General features: G+C 44.6%; 1 protein-coding gene across 2 annotated transcripts; it reads left to right on the top strand.

Moving 5' to 3' along the window:
• Positions 1 to 691: 691 nt before the first annotated feature.
• ppp1r21 (protein phosphatase 1, regulatory subunit 21) lies at positions 692 to 12,389 on the top strand. 2 transcript variants are annotated; one of them, XM_079279747.1, is made up of 22 exons: positions 692 to 1,283; positions 2,470 to 2,538; positions 3,219 to 3,335; positions 3,555 to 3,656; positions 3,769 to 3,933; positions 4,041 to 4,099; positions 4,287 to 4,381; positions 4,586 to 4,638; positions 5,197 to 5,346; positions 5,466 to 5,567; positions 5,671 to 5,759; positions 5,833 to 5,969; positions 6,193 to 6,285; positions 6,619 to 6,746; positions 7,385 to 7,534; positions 8,143 to 8,235; positions 8,640 to 8,885; positions 9,079 to 9,114; positions 9,200 to 9,313; positions 9,914 to 10,012; positions 10,102 to 10,230; positions 10,861 to 12,389. In XM_079279747.1, the coding sequence occupies exons 1-22, from the start codon at positions 1,224 to 1,226 to the stop codon at positions 10,888 to 10,890; spliced, it is 2,316 nt and encodes a 771-aa protein (XP_079135873.1). In that variant the 5' UTR covers positions 692 to 1,223; the 3' UTR covers positions 10,891 to 12,389. The 2 variants fall into 2 exon arrangements, with proteins under 2 accessions (XP_079135873.1, XP_079135872.1); XM_079279746.1 differs by having other exon boundaries at positions 3,219 to 3,365.
• Positions 12,390 to 12,604: the final 215 nt, after the last annotated feature.

Here is a 12,604-nt window from a genome sequence, read left to right as displayed (position 1 = left end):
CTGATAAAATAAGAAGTCGGCAGTTATAACTTCTTTAGAAATGAGAAGAAAATGGTTATAGTATGTGGTGAAATACATCTAAAGAGATTATTATGGATTAGGTGAAATTAATCTTGTAGGATTTGAGCTGCGATGGCTGCATTAGCAACATGTCATTTCACTTCTAGTCTAAACCAGGTCATGTGCGTTTTAAAGGGTCTTTCACAGAAGATACAACCCGCTTGTGATTTCTGACCTTGTTTTTGTTAATGCAACACATACCACACTCAAACCCAGCAGTAAATAATTCAGCTGTGACGTCACTGCACTTCATTGTAAATGGCATTAGTTCTAGTTACACGGAGAGGAAAGGATGTTCACAGATAATCGTATCTCTATTTTCTCTCACACCAATCAATATAATATATTTAGTAATGCCAGTGTTGAAATACTTTATTGTTAAATACTTTCTTATTAAGTCAAATATACAGTATTACAAGTCAAAGTACATAAGTTATCAAGTATAAAAAATTACTCATTATGAATGTCTGTCTGTCTATTTATATGTCTGTCTGTCTATCCATCTAATTTGCTCTTCCTTCAAACGCTAGAGGGCGCACTGTTTACACCAGCTCACCCCTTTTCTATTTCCTGACCTCTGACCTCTGAGCTTGTGTCTGTGGTCGGCGTCTCGTCGGGTCTCGTTGGAGGAAGCTTTTTGCTTCTTAGAGAATGAATGTATTCCTTCAGATGAAAGGCTGTCAATGCTTGTTTGATTAGCTTAGCAGCAGATACACTCACTCGGTAATAGGATCTGCGGACGCAGCGTGTTATACGGCTGCTGTCACGTGTTATGACCTACATGTGTTACTCGGTGTCGGGATTTGTTTTGCTACAAGCTAGTTAGCTGTTGGCTAAGACAGTCAGCTAGCTAGCAGGCTACCGGCGATAGCGCTAACTTAAAAAAGCCGTTGCTGTCAAGTCGGAATAACATCCGGCTTTAGAAATTAGCGTAAATCAGATGACCACCGACCACTTCTTTCACCGGGACTCACGTCCGTCCCTCTGTGACAATGTTTTCTAGGTTAGTTTATCAGAGTAACGGAACAAGCCGCCCTGAAGTCCTGAATGAGAACTGTGAACTAGCTAGCCAGAGTACGCGCTAACTGTACACACATCAGCTAACGAGGATACCGTTTACTAGCGTCAACGTTTTATCGATAACGTGAACGTGTCCAACCACAATGGCTAACGTTACAGACCTCCAGACAAAATACAGCAAGCTGGCACAGGAGTACTCCAAGGTAAAACATTTAATGTTGTTGTTAAATACACAGTTAGCTGAACTACTGACAAGGCTGCAACTCAGAAGCATTAGCATTAGCCACCTTCTAATGCTGTATCAATATGCACCTGTAATCAATGACTAATGCTACCTAAACGTATTTACTCATATAACGTTACGAGACTGGGCTTTACTGGAGTGCGATCCATAGTTGAAGCTAAACATGCAGATCTCTGGTCAGTGCACGGAGTTGCACTCAACATTGAGTTAAATACACGTATCTGAAACTAATACATTATAAACTAGTTAATACAATACCTTATACATCCTATCTTCATGAAGGTTCTATTGTTTTAAAGAGCTGTTGATTTGATCATTTTTGGAGATGCACTTTGTGGTGCAGTTGAATTATAGTTTCTTAGACTTAGACCTATAAGTATAATACAATAGAATGCAACACCTAAAACACTGGAAACTACAAAATGCACCAAACAATTGAATCAACAGGACTCTCTGACACAGTGTGAACAAAGACTGGACATGATACTGTAGGTAGAGGTATAAACATATGTGTACACTGATTTCATATTGTGATAAAGCACAAGACCAGATGTTTTAGGATGATGGTTCTCGTGCCGTGTTTAAGCTTGAATGTGACACACTGAACAGCTAAAGATCACACTGCGTTCAAGTTATCAACATGTGGTTACTGTGTTAACTAGTGACAGTAAAGCCTGTGAGTCTACGTTTTCTCGTTGCCGTTTGTGCTGACAGCACGGGGAGTTTGTGCTGCTTCCTGTTTGACTCTGATCTCCCCGTTAGCCAAGCACCATATCCTGCTCAGGAAGTGCTGACTATGCAGCTGTCACACACACACACACACTGCTGATATGCTTAGTTAAGTTTGTGTTTAAAGGCCACGAGCCATTCAGAGAAGAGCGCTGAGTTTTAATTATTTTAGTGACTTTTCTCTTCGTGTTCGGCAGAATTGGATGAATAAACAGCAACCTCACACAAGCATATGACAGACAGAGATTTTCTGTGTAAAGATAAACGTGTTTTAAGCATACATGTTATTTATTTGAAAACGTCCTTAGCATCTCAATATATACCACTGATATTTGGTATATATTGAGATATAAGACATACATTAAATGTATACATATGTTGAACTTATGTCTCATCCTCTGTTTTTTCTCTGACAGCTCCGTGCCCAGAACCAGGTGCTGAAGAAGGCAGTTGTAGATGAACAGGCCAACTCCGCCTCATTTAAGGTAAAGTGACTCAGAACAACAGAAAATACTAATTATGATTTACTCCTGATGGAGGCTTAATAATTAAGCCACAACTATAATGCTTTGGAGATTCCAGATCATATTATGAACTGTGATCCATCATCAGGTTGCCAGGTTAATCTTTAGGTCTAAATGAGAAGCGTTGTAAATAACAACATTTTTGTATTTGCTAAACAAATCCAGATGTTCACCTAATCTTACGAGTATTTATTGCAGTGCCTCTTTCTCAGCCAGGTGGAGCATAAACGGCCAGCTGAACCATCGGAAGCTTCTCAGCTGTTCTGGATTGTTTAATTTGTTGGTTTCTGTGGTCCTGAACAATACGCTGGACATGAGTGCAGTATTTTTTTTATTTCACTACTGTCTGGCACTTTGCTATGCTGCACAGTTTGTGACAAAATTGACTCCAACTTTCAGGCACCAGCCCTCCACGAGGGTCTGGAGCAACTGTCTCTCCCACAAAGTCATGAGCGGTTTTGGTTTGTTGCTCAAATGAAAACTTGAAGCTTTTCTCGAAAAATTCATCATCAAATCTCTGTCATGACAGAATTGCCTTGGTAATATGATCACGATTTAGTGATTTGCTCAGTGTGCTGTTTGGTGTGAAGAAATGTACCGCACGTTGATACGCTGCATGCGTTTGTCATTATCCTCCTCAGGAGCAGCTCAAGCAGAGGGACCAGAGCCTGAGGAAGCAGGAGCAGGAGATGGACAGTCTCAGCTTCAGGAACCAACAGCTGGCCAAAAGGGTGGAGCTGCTCCAAGAGGAGCTCGCTGTCAGTGAATCCAAGGGCAAAAAGGGGAAGGTGATCACGAGGGGGAATAAGGGAGAGGCCACACAGTTGGGTAGAGGGAACAGGATGTACTCATGTGGACAGGAAATAGCAAAAAGCACGAATGATTATGAAATTCACCAACTCAATAATGATTATCATTAAACCCTAATCTTTGGAGTGCCAGAAAATCACAATTAACACGACCTCTACCTCCTCCAGAGCAAAGCAGACTCTCCGTCACAGCACGGCCTGGAGACTCAGAGTGTTTTTGACGAGGACCTGCAGAAAAAGATCGAAGAAAACGAGCGACTTCACATCCAAGTAAGCGGCCGCGTTGTGTTTTAGATCGGTCTTTCATTGCTCTGTATATAAGGTTGATGTGCTGGTGGGGCCGTGCATGTGATGGGTCTGTTTTCTGCCGTCTCCGCATTAGTTCTATGAAGCAGACGAGCATCACAGGAAGCAGGAGGCTGAGCTGATGACTCGACTACAGGAGCTGGAAACAGACTCCGGGCAGCACCATGCTGTTGTGGACGGACTCACCACAAAGTACATGGAAACAATAGACCGTCTGCAGAGTGACAAGGCTCGCTTAGATGTGAGGAGGAAGAGGAGGAGGAGGAGGAGGAGGATGTACATTATGTCATTTTTAGTTTTACGGAAGTTTATTACAATGTGTGTATTTTTTTTTTGGTGTTCTGACAGGTGAAAGCTCAGACTCTGGAGAGGGAAGCCAAAGAGTGCAGAATGCGAACAGAAGAGTGGTACATCATAATTTTTATTCACGGTTTGAGAAAGATTTAATCCACCAATGTGGTGTCAGAGCACCAGAAGTGGATGCATGCAAAAAAAAACACTACATCAGTGTGAAGACCTGTGAAACTATCACGTACCAGCATTCTAAGTAAAATGCATCATTTCATCTGTTGTTGTTTTGCTCTCTTTCTGCAGCCAGCAGCAGTTGAGGCGGTGCCAGTCCGAGCTGAACAGGCAGGTGAAACAAAGCAGCAGTGTTATCCTGGAGAAAGTGCCCTTCAATGACACCAGTGAGTATCTCTGAGCCACTTGGACAAACATGATGGGCCATAGAGCAGACATCTATTTGAGAACATTCACGTCTGCCCAGGAGTAAACGCACCAAACTGTAATATTGCACGCTATGAGGCAGGGGGCTGAACTACTGAAGCTATATTTGTCGTGTCAATAAAGTTCTGCTCCGGTCTGACTGCCTTTCTCTTCTAACCCTGCAGAATTTGGTGACTACAACAGCCTAAATGTGCCACCACACAACCGAAGGCACCAGGTGAGGGAGAAGACAAAGCCCATGTTTAGATTGGTTTAGAGTGCACATGCATTCATTGGTTAAAAGTGTAGCGTTGTTGCTGGTAGCAGATCTAATAAATAATAGTTAACTAATATCAAGATATGTAATTATTATTAATAATTGAATTATAAGCTATAAACCCAAACATTGGTATAAAGGAATGATGGCACTCGGCTTACGCCATGAGCCACATCGAGGCTGAGCTGCATGCAGTGGCGGCTGTTCCTCTTTGAACATCTGCATCTGGTTGGATGATTGTAGTTCGTTGAATCTCACTCTTCCATCTCTCGATGGATTCCTCTTTCTCCGAAATCTTCAGAACCCGCTCGTCTTCTTCGTTGCGGTTCGACTTGAACCGTTCTTCCTCGTCTCCGTTGTCATAAATTATGAATCGTTATCAAAATAGTTGCAGATTAATTGTCTTTTTGATTGACTCATCAATTAATCACCTAATTGTTTGTCAGAAATACATTTGATACCATATGTCACACATTTGTTCCCCCATTAAAACAGAGTGTGCTCTTCCTGTGGTTTCAGCTTAAAGCCCGGGATGTGGCGGGTCAGGCCCTGAGCTTCATTCAGGACCTGGTGGCGGCTCTGCTGAACTTCCACTCGTACACAGAACAGAGAGTGCACATCTATCCCCTGGACTCCTCCATTGAGCCCATCTCCCCCCTAAACCAGAAGGTGAGGCCGCCGACAGAAGAAATACAGACTGCTCATCATATAGCAGATGTACATTTCGGCCAACAATAGAAGACGAGCTTAAATGCAGCTTAAATGCATGATTCCTCTTGTCTACATAGTTTTCTCAGTATCTCCATGAGAATGCAGCCTATGTGCGCCCCCTGGAGGACGGCTTTCTCCAGCTACACCAAAGCATCACAGAGGACACCGTCACAGTACTGGTGAGTGGTTTTTTTTTTTGGACAGGGACATTGTGAGGGCTCGTTCACGATGCTCGCTTGCAGCCAACCACCAACTGTGTCCTTTTGTTTTCTTGACTTGAAGGAGACTGTGGTCAAGCTGAAGGGCTTTGCTGATAATTTCTCCTCATACACCAGCTTCCTGCTAAAGATTCTTCCCTACCAGCTGAAAAGGTGTGTGTGTGTGTGTGTGGTTTGTGTAAAAATGTGAGAGCAAGGCCATATTGATCGTCTCCTCTCTTTTCAGCCTCGAAGAAGAGTGCAATGCACCTCTCTGCACGGCTGCCCTGATTGCGAAAAACCAGGAGTTGCAGAATGACATGAAGAGAGTGACTTCTGTGTTCGAGAAGCTGCAGAGCTACATTAAGCTTTTGGCCTTACCCAGTAGGTCAACGGTGATAAAACATGGAGGGCGGGACTTGTTTTAGCTTTTAGCAGGTCAGGCCCTGAGCTTTACTTAGAAAAATAAGATTCAAATTTGAATGGTTTCAAAAAAAAGAAGAAACGGTGGCAGTATTTTGAAGTAGCTTGTATTTATGGAAAGACCGGTTGCTGCTGTGAAGTGATCCGATATGCTTGTTTTACAAATGTGTGCGATGTGTCTCAGGTGTTCGACAGGATGCCATGCCACAGAGCAGCACCTCGGCTGTCTTCACCCAGCTGGCCGCCTCCCTCCACAGTCTTCACGATGTCATTAAAGGTGAGCAGCACCGCCAGCCTTTTTATTTTTTTTTATCCGCAGCCATTCACAACCAGTGTGTTGCAGCACAGCGATTCCCTCACGTATCCACCTCGCTGCTGTTGCCGTTCAAAAAGCGCCCACCGCTCTGCGATGGGACATGGAAATATAATTCCGTGCTCTCAGAGAGTGACACATTGGCTGAGTGGAAATGAGCATCTTTGTCTTGGTACTTGTGGGGACAGTGATTGTGGTCAAACAGACATTAAAGTCATGCAGTTTTACGATATGAAATGCAATCGCATCGAGCCAACAGATGCTGTAAATGCTCCCCCCCTGCTGTTCTGTGTCCAGAGATGTCAAAGCACTATAACCAGAAGGCCAGCTTTGAGCAGGAGCTCCCCACCATCACCCAGAAGCTCTGCACCACCACAGAGTGCCTGCTGGGATCTTTGGGCTCTCTGACCAGCAGCACCGGCAAGGTATGGCCAACAGGGGGCAGGCTGCAGCCAGGTTTATTCTCCCCTATACCGCATGTTCATACAGCTGCATGCTATTTGCCAATTTTTTATTTGCCAATATTGCCAATGTGAAGCACAAAAAGCTTAATTGCAAGCAGTGGTGAGATTTCACTGCAACTGGAATCGGTAGTTTTTGTCACCGCAGAACGACAGGACTCAGGTGGGCAGCCGTTAAATGTTCAAAGATACCGTCCAACTCGCAGTGTGTACAGCTGCTCCCCAGTCAGAGTAAAGGGGGGGAAAAAACCCCAGATTTCTCTTTGTGAATCAAGTGAAGCGTTGGCTGAGGTGTGTCTGCTGATGGGCGGCACAGTCCGGCGGGTTGCCGCGCTGCGCTGGCACGTGATGTGTGGAGTGAGCTGCGCTTTGAGAGTGATCATCTCTGCAGGCGAAAGCTTAATTGCTCCGATGTTTATCATCCTAGACGCTTGGTGGTCTGATAATCTCTGTCGTAAACACACTGGTTAATTGGAGGCGAAACAGAATGCTGAGTATCTGCATTGAGACATGCGAGCGTAATTAGTGTTTCTTTAAATAAGGAGGCTGCGAGGATCTCTCTCATTTTGAATGACACGAGACATGTCACTGTTTTGTTGCAGATTGCCACCTTCTTCAGCAACAACTTGGACTTCTTCACGTCATCGGGCTACAGTCCAAGAGGCAGCACAGTAGCACTCAACCCTTTGCAGGCAGAGAGTATGCTGGCCAACAAAAAGAAAGCAGCTGCCTACATACATGCTGTCAAACAGGTCAGTATCCGCTCCAATCGAATGATTATCTCCAGGTCTTTGCTCAGGATGGAGTGTGACCCAACCTTTGTAGTTAAAGCCCCCAGAGTCTGGAATATTGTGCCCATTGAGATTACAAAGCCGATATCTGTAACGTCTTTTTAATCTGTGAATTTGTGAATATTTCATACATTTCCTCTGGTTTTAATTCTCTTCTCTTGCCATTGTTTTCTTGTTTTTGCTTTGATTCTTTATTTTCATTTGAAATGGTCTCAATTTAATACTGATGCGTCTCCATGACCTACATGAGTAAACAAGACCATCAGCGAGAAGATTAGCTGTTTCCATATAGCTATTATTAATAATGCCCGTCATCGGTGCCACCGGGTCGGCATGAAATCAGACGAAATCATGGACAGACCCAGGTCCGGTTTTACTGCCACCTTCGACCTGCAGTTGAACAACACCGACGCCACGCTGCTGAAGGCCCAGGCCGAAATGCCGGTCCTGCTCGAGGGGAAGGGAGGCCCAAGAGAACCAGAACCAGTACTTAGTGCGGCAGACTGTCAAACACTGCTTTTATTTATAAATGACCACTTTTCCACGATACTTCCTGTTTCTTTTTCCAGGGCAGGCCTCAGTCCGTTCCATACAGAGACGCTCTGTCAAACCGCCGTGTACTCACCAGCTCCACCGAGAGCAGAGAAGGTCTCACCCAGCAGGTAGGACACTCGGCTCCAAATGTCTCTCTGGAAACCACTTTTGTTAGTTGAAAGCGCATAAATTAAAAGATTGTTTTTTTTTCCCCAAAGAGACACCCAGTGTTATGTGGACAATTAGACCATGTGTGAGTCATTGTGCCAGCCAGGTGTGGTTGCCTTAGAGACGGTGATGTAATAACATGGAGGTTAAGCCCAAAATGGTTCCACACGCAATTATGTTTGTTGTGACTGCAGAACAGCACCGTCAGTGGTTTCTGAGAAAGACGGGGAGATGGAAGAGTTGCTCATAATAATGACATGCAAACACCACAGGACCTCACCTTTCACACCTTTTCTGTTATTAAAAGTGTTTCAATAAATGTCTTGACTCACCTCATCGGCTCTCGCCCCTCTCGTCCCTGCAGGTGCATCAGAGCCAGGAGAAGATCGCTCGGCTGGAGCAGGAGAAGGAGCACTGGCTCCTGGAGGCCCAGCTGGGGAAGGTGCGGTTGGAAAAGGAGAACCAGCGCATTGCGGACCTGGAAGCGCAGCTCGCAGCAGCTCTGGGGGGGAGTCCAAACTCGCAACCAGCTGCAGCCGGCACGCTCTCAGAAAGCCACGAGGAAGCGGAGGAAGAGCAGCAGGCTGCGGGGAGAGAGTGCACCAGCCTGGTACAGACACTGTTGCAGAATAGAAGAATACTGTTGTTTGAGCAAGTCAGTGCAGAGTTCACAATGCAGGGCAGCTTAACTCACTGGTCTCTGTACGGCTCGTGTTTTAGCTTTTACTCTTATTGTCTCTTGCAATAACATCCGGTCTGTGATCGAGCTCCTGACGTGTTTCTCTCTTTTGCCTCGTCTCCAGGTTGGCATGCTGTGCACAACACCGACAGTTGAGCACGTGAGTTGTCACAGACTTAACCAATTGACATATTTAAATTCCAGACGGAAACAAGTCTGATCTAGTGTGTGTGTGTATGTTGCAGGGGGGAGACGAGTCCCGGGAGCAGCTGATAAAGACTCACTACATGGCCAGAGTGGGAGAGCTCACCACCCAGCTGCAGATTTCAGACAGCAAAGCTGTGCATTTTCACTCCGAGGTGAAGCCCCAACTGCACTGCTTGTCACAGCAAAGAACTGATCTTTTCATCGCGCACAGCCTCCCTATCATTGCATGTCGTCTGGGAAAAACTCTTACAACCAAATACATTCAGAGCAGTGACTTGCCCTGCTCCCTCGTGTGTGCTATTTTTGTCTGCATCTTTAATTTGAGAGACGGAGGGCAAAGACAATGAACCAGGAAGTGAACCTTGTTTCTCTTTTCTTTTCTCGTTGTGCTCTGGGAATGTTTTTTTTGAGTTTCATTATCACCAAGTGAGAAACTGACACCTTATATTTTTAGCATTACGCTGAAGCTTGATCTCAATGTAGATTCTACTCTAAGTGACAGCCGGTCGGGTTGTGATTAGCCGGTATGTCAGTCATCAACATTTTGTATCGTACCAACAGCAACGCAGCTGATCTCGAGTCGGTGTCTCTGGAATTAAACTGTCACTTTAAAAAAAAAAAAAACCTTTGGCACCGTCTTCAAATATCCCCATTACTCTGAGAAATATCTCCCTTCATTTCAGCTTTTTTAAAAAGATCTGTTAAGTACGCCAGACATGCCGTTGTTAACTCTCCTTCTCCCCTCTTTCTAGTGTCGCGCTTTGGCCAAGAGATTAGCCATTGCAGAGAAATCCCGGGAGACTCTGAGCGAGGAGGTCAAACTGGCGAATCAGAACGTCACACGCTTGCAGGTAAAAAGAAGGAGCCGTTACCAAAGAGCTTCCTGTCCCAAGTGTAGACGGCAGCCTCCTGCTCATTGTAACTGGCGTCTCGCCTACAGGACGAGCTGACTACAACGAAGAGGAGCTACGAAGACCAGCTCAGCATGATGAGCGACCACCTGTGTAGTATGAACGAGACTTTGAGCAAGCAGAGGGAGGAAATCGACATGCTCAAGCTGGGCAGCAAGGTACGCCGCCTTCCTGTCCTCGTGTCCGCTTTTCATTCTTCTTGGTTTTCAGCTGTCTCATGCCGTCAGTCTCCACATGAATAAATCTGAAGAGCGCCGTCATTGAAGAGTGGTGATAAAAAGATAAATAAATCCAGTGGCTTCAGGGAGCGTGAAGGATCATTTCAGGTTTGGCGGTGAAATGTGACATTGTAAAGATTCTGTCAGTTATGAGGTGAACCGTGAGGTCATCAGCGGTATTGTGGTTGCCGCCGGGGGGCCTGATGGGAAAAGCACCTGCTGGAGCCATCTGAAGAAGTCGTTAAGCCAAGGCAGCAGAAATGATGAGGCCCGTTTTTTTTTTAAGCGCGCATGTTCCTGCTTGTGTGCACACAGATGGCCGTGTGTTGGGAAGTTGCAGGACAGAACATGTTTGTGAGTTACAGGTAGTGATTTTTCTCTTGAAGGCGAGAGACCAGCCTCAGCATGTTTTTAGATTTTGAAACAGACTGTAGAGAAATCTGAGCGATCTTAACTTGCTGCACTTAAACGCAACACCGTTCTTAAAGTTTTGTGCCACATCTGGAAACAACTTGATTGTTTCTTTGCAGAAGTGAGCTTGTGTTTTCTCTTGTTTTCCATTTTCTTTAGGGAAACGCAAAAAAGAACAAAGGTCGCTAGAGCTGCCCTCTCAACTCTGGCTCCATTTTGCCACCGTGAGAGAAGATCTGGTCTGTGGAGCCTCCCAGCACTGTCACCAAACCACAGGACGACTACACGAGCCTCAGATCCCTCCACTGTCAGGCGGTGGCAACACAAACTCGTATGGAGGCTTGAACATGTTTGACTGAAGAAGCTCCTCTTTGTTTTTTTGACCCTTTTCCTTGTCACAGCACCGTTATAACACACCACGAGTTGCAACAAATGCTTTACTGTACTGAAACTGTACAAGAAGCTGCTGCTTGACCTTTTTGGACAAAGCAGAGTGGGAGAGAAACATCTCGCCCCCCCCCCCCCCCCCAAAAAAGGGACAGAGGCAGATAAACAGTGGGAACAGTCAAAGTTGGCAACGCTCACTGAACTCAAGACTTGAAGACCAAACCCTGTTGAACTGCGTGTGTGCTTTTCCTGCTTTAAACGTACGTGTAAAAGAAAATGAAACTGCGCTCTTACTGCTTCTCTGGGAGCAGAGTAAACGTTGGTGTGGCTGTATGTGTGACTGTGGCACCAGGCTTCACAACACGCGAGTATCGATTTACACCGTTGACATTTCATTTTTTAGTTTTAGATCAAATTAGAGATTTTTTTCGCGAGTGATTCCACGGGCCTGTATGTGTACATGCAGCACAATACAATCAAGAGCTTCGGTAAAGAAGGGCTTTAAAACCGGAATGAACGACTAACAAAGACAAACTTGAATTCATTCCTCATTTTGGAAGTTGTCCAGTCCTGTGAGAGTGGAGAAAAGGTGAGAAGAAACGTCTGCCTTGAAGCACTGATTAACTGCGTTTACCTAGACGAGAAAGGGTGGGATGGACAAGTCGGAGCTCGTAAAATGGTGTCAGTCTCTCTGTGAAGTTGTAACAATAGTCGTTTTTTTTTTTTTATCACCAAAGTAAGTGTGGATGTGCACTGAGAAGCCTGGTGTGGCACAGCAGTCTCTAAATTCATGTTGTAATATGTATGCACAAAAAGGGTTAATGTGAATATACACTCATTTGAAATCATGATATAATTGTACTGTATCATTTCTTAAAAAAAAATATATATATATATATATATACATACATACATACACACACACAGGCATTTATTCAGAGGTTACACATGTTTATTTCCCCCCCAAATTTGAAAACTGAGTCTTCAGCTGGTTTTTCTCCTGTAAGGTTCGATAATGCGGAAGTGTCATATGCAGGGGTTGACCCACAATGCAACTGGTGCTAGATAACCGGATGCATGAGTCACGGCAGGGTGCAGTTAAAGTTTACAGTAAAGGACAAACTTCTTTGGCGTGTAGTGACATGAAGAAAAGAAACGAAATGCCCAGCAGTGGTTATGAGCAGTTCACCAGTCTACACCTGCCAGCAAACAGTTTCATCATAAAAGATTTACCAATAAACTGATTTTTTTTAAAGAACAATAACACTTGTATTCTCACAATGTAACCTCTTCAAAAGCACATCAACATGTGAAACAAAATAAAAAGCTTGTTCAACATTTAAATGCTTCATGTATTTAGAGTCTCCTTGCTATGGATGATCCTGTTGTATCTTTTCGTGCTGCATTTCTGGTAGTTGGAGGAAACTGGGATTTTAAATTGCCTGTAATTAAAAAAAACAAAGCGGCCCATAACACACCCTAACCACGGGGAAATGAGGCAGCACCACTGAACTAG

This window comes from Melanostigma gelatinosum (assembly GCF_949748355.1).
Source record: "Melanostigma gelatinosum genome assembly, chromosome: 12".
Classification (NCBI taxonomy): domain Eukaryota; kingdom Metazoa; phylum Chordata; class Actinopteri; order Perciformes; family Zoarcidae; genus Melanostigma; species Melanostigma gelatinosum.
Note: the sequence above shows the minus strand (reverse complement) of the source record. Positions and strands in the feature narration are given on the sequence as shown.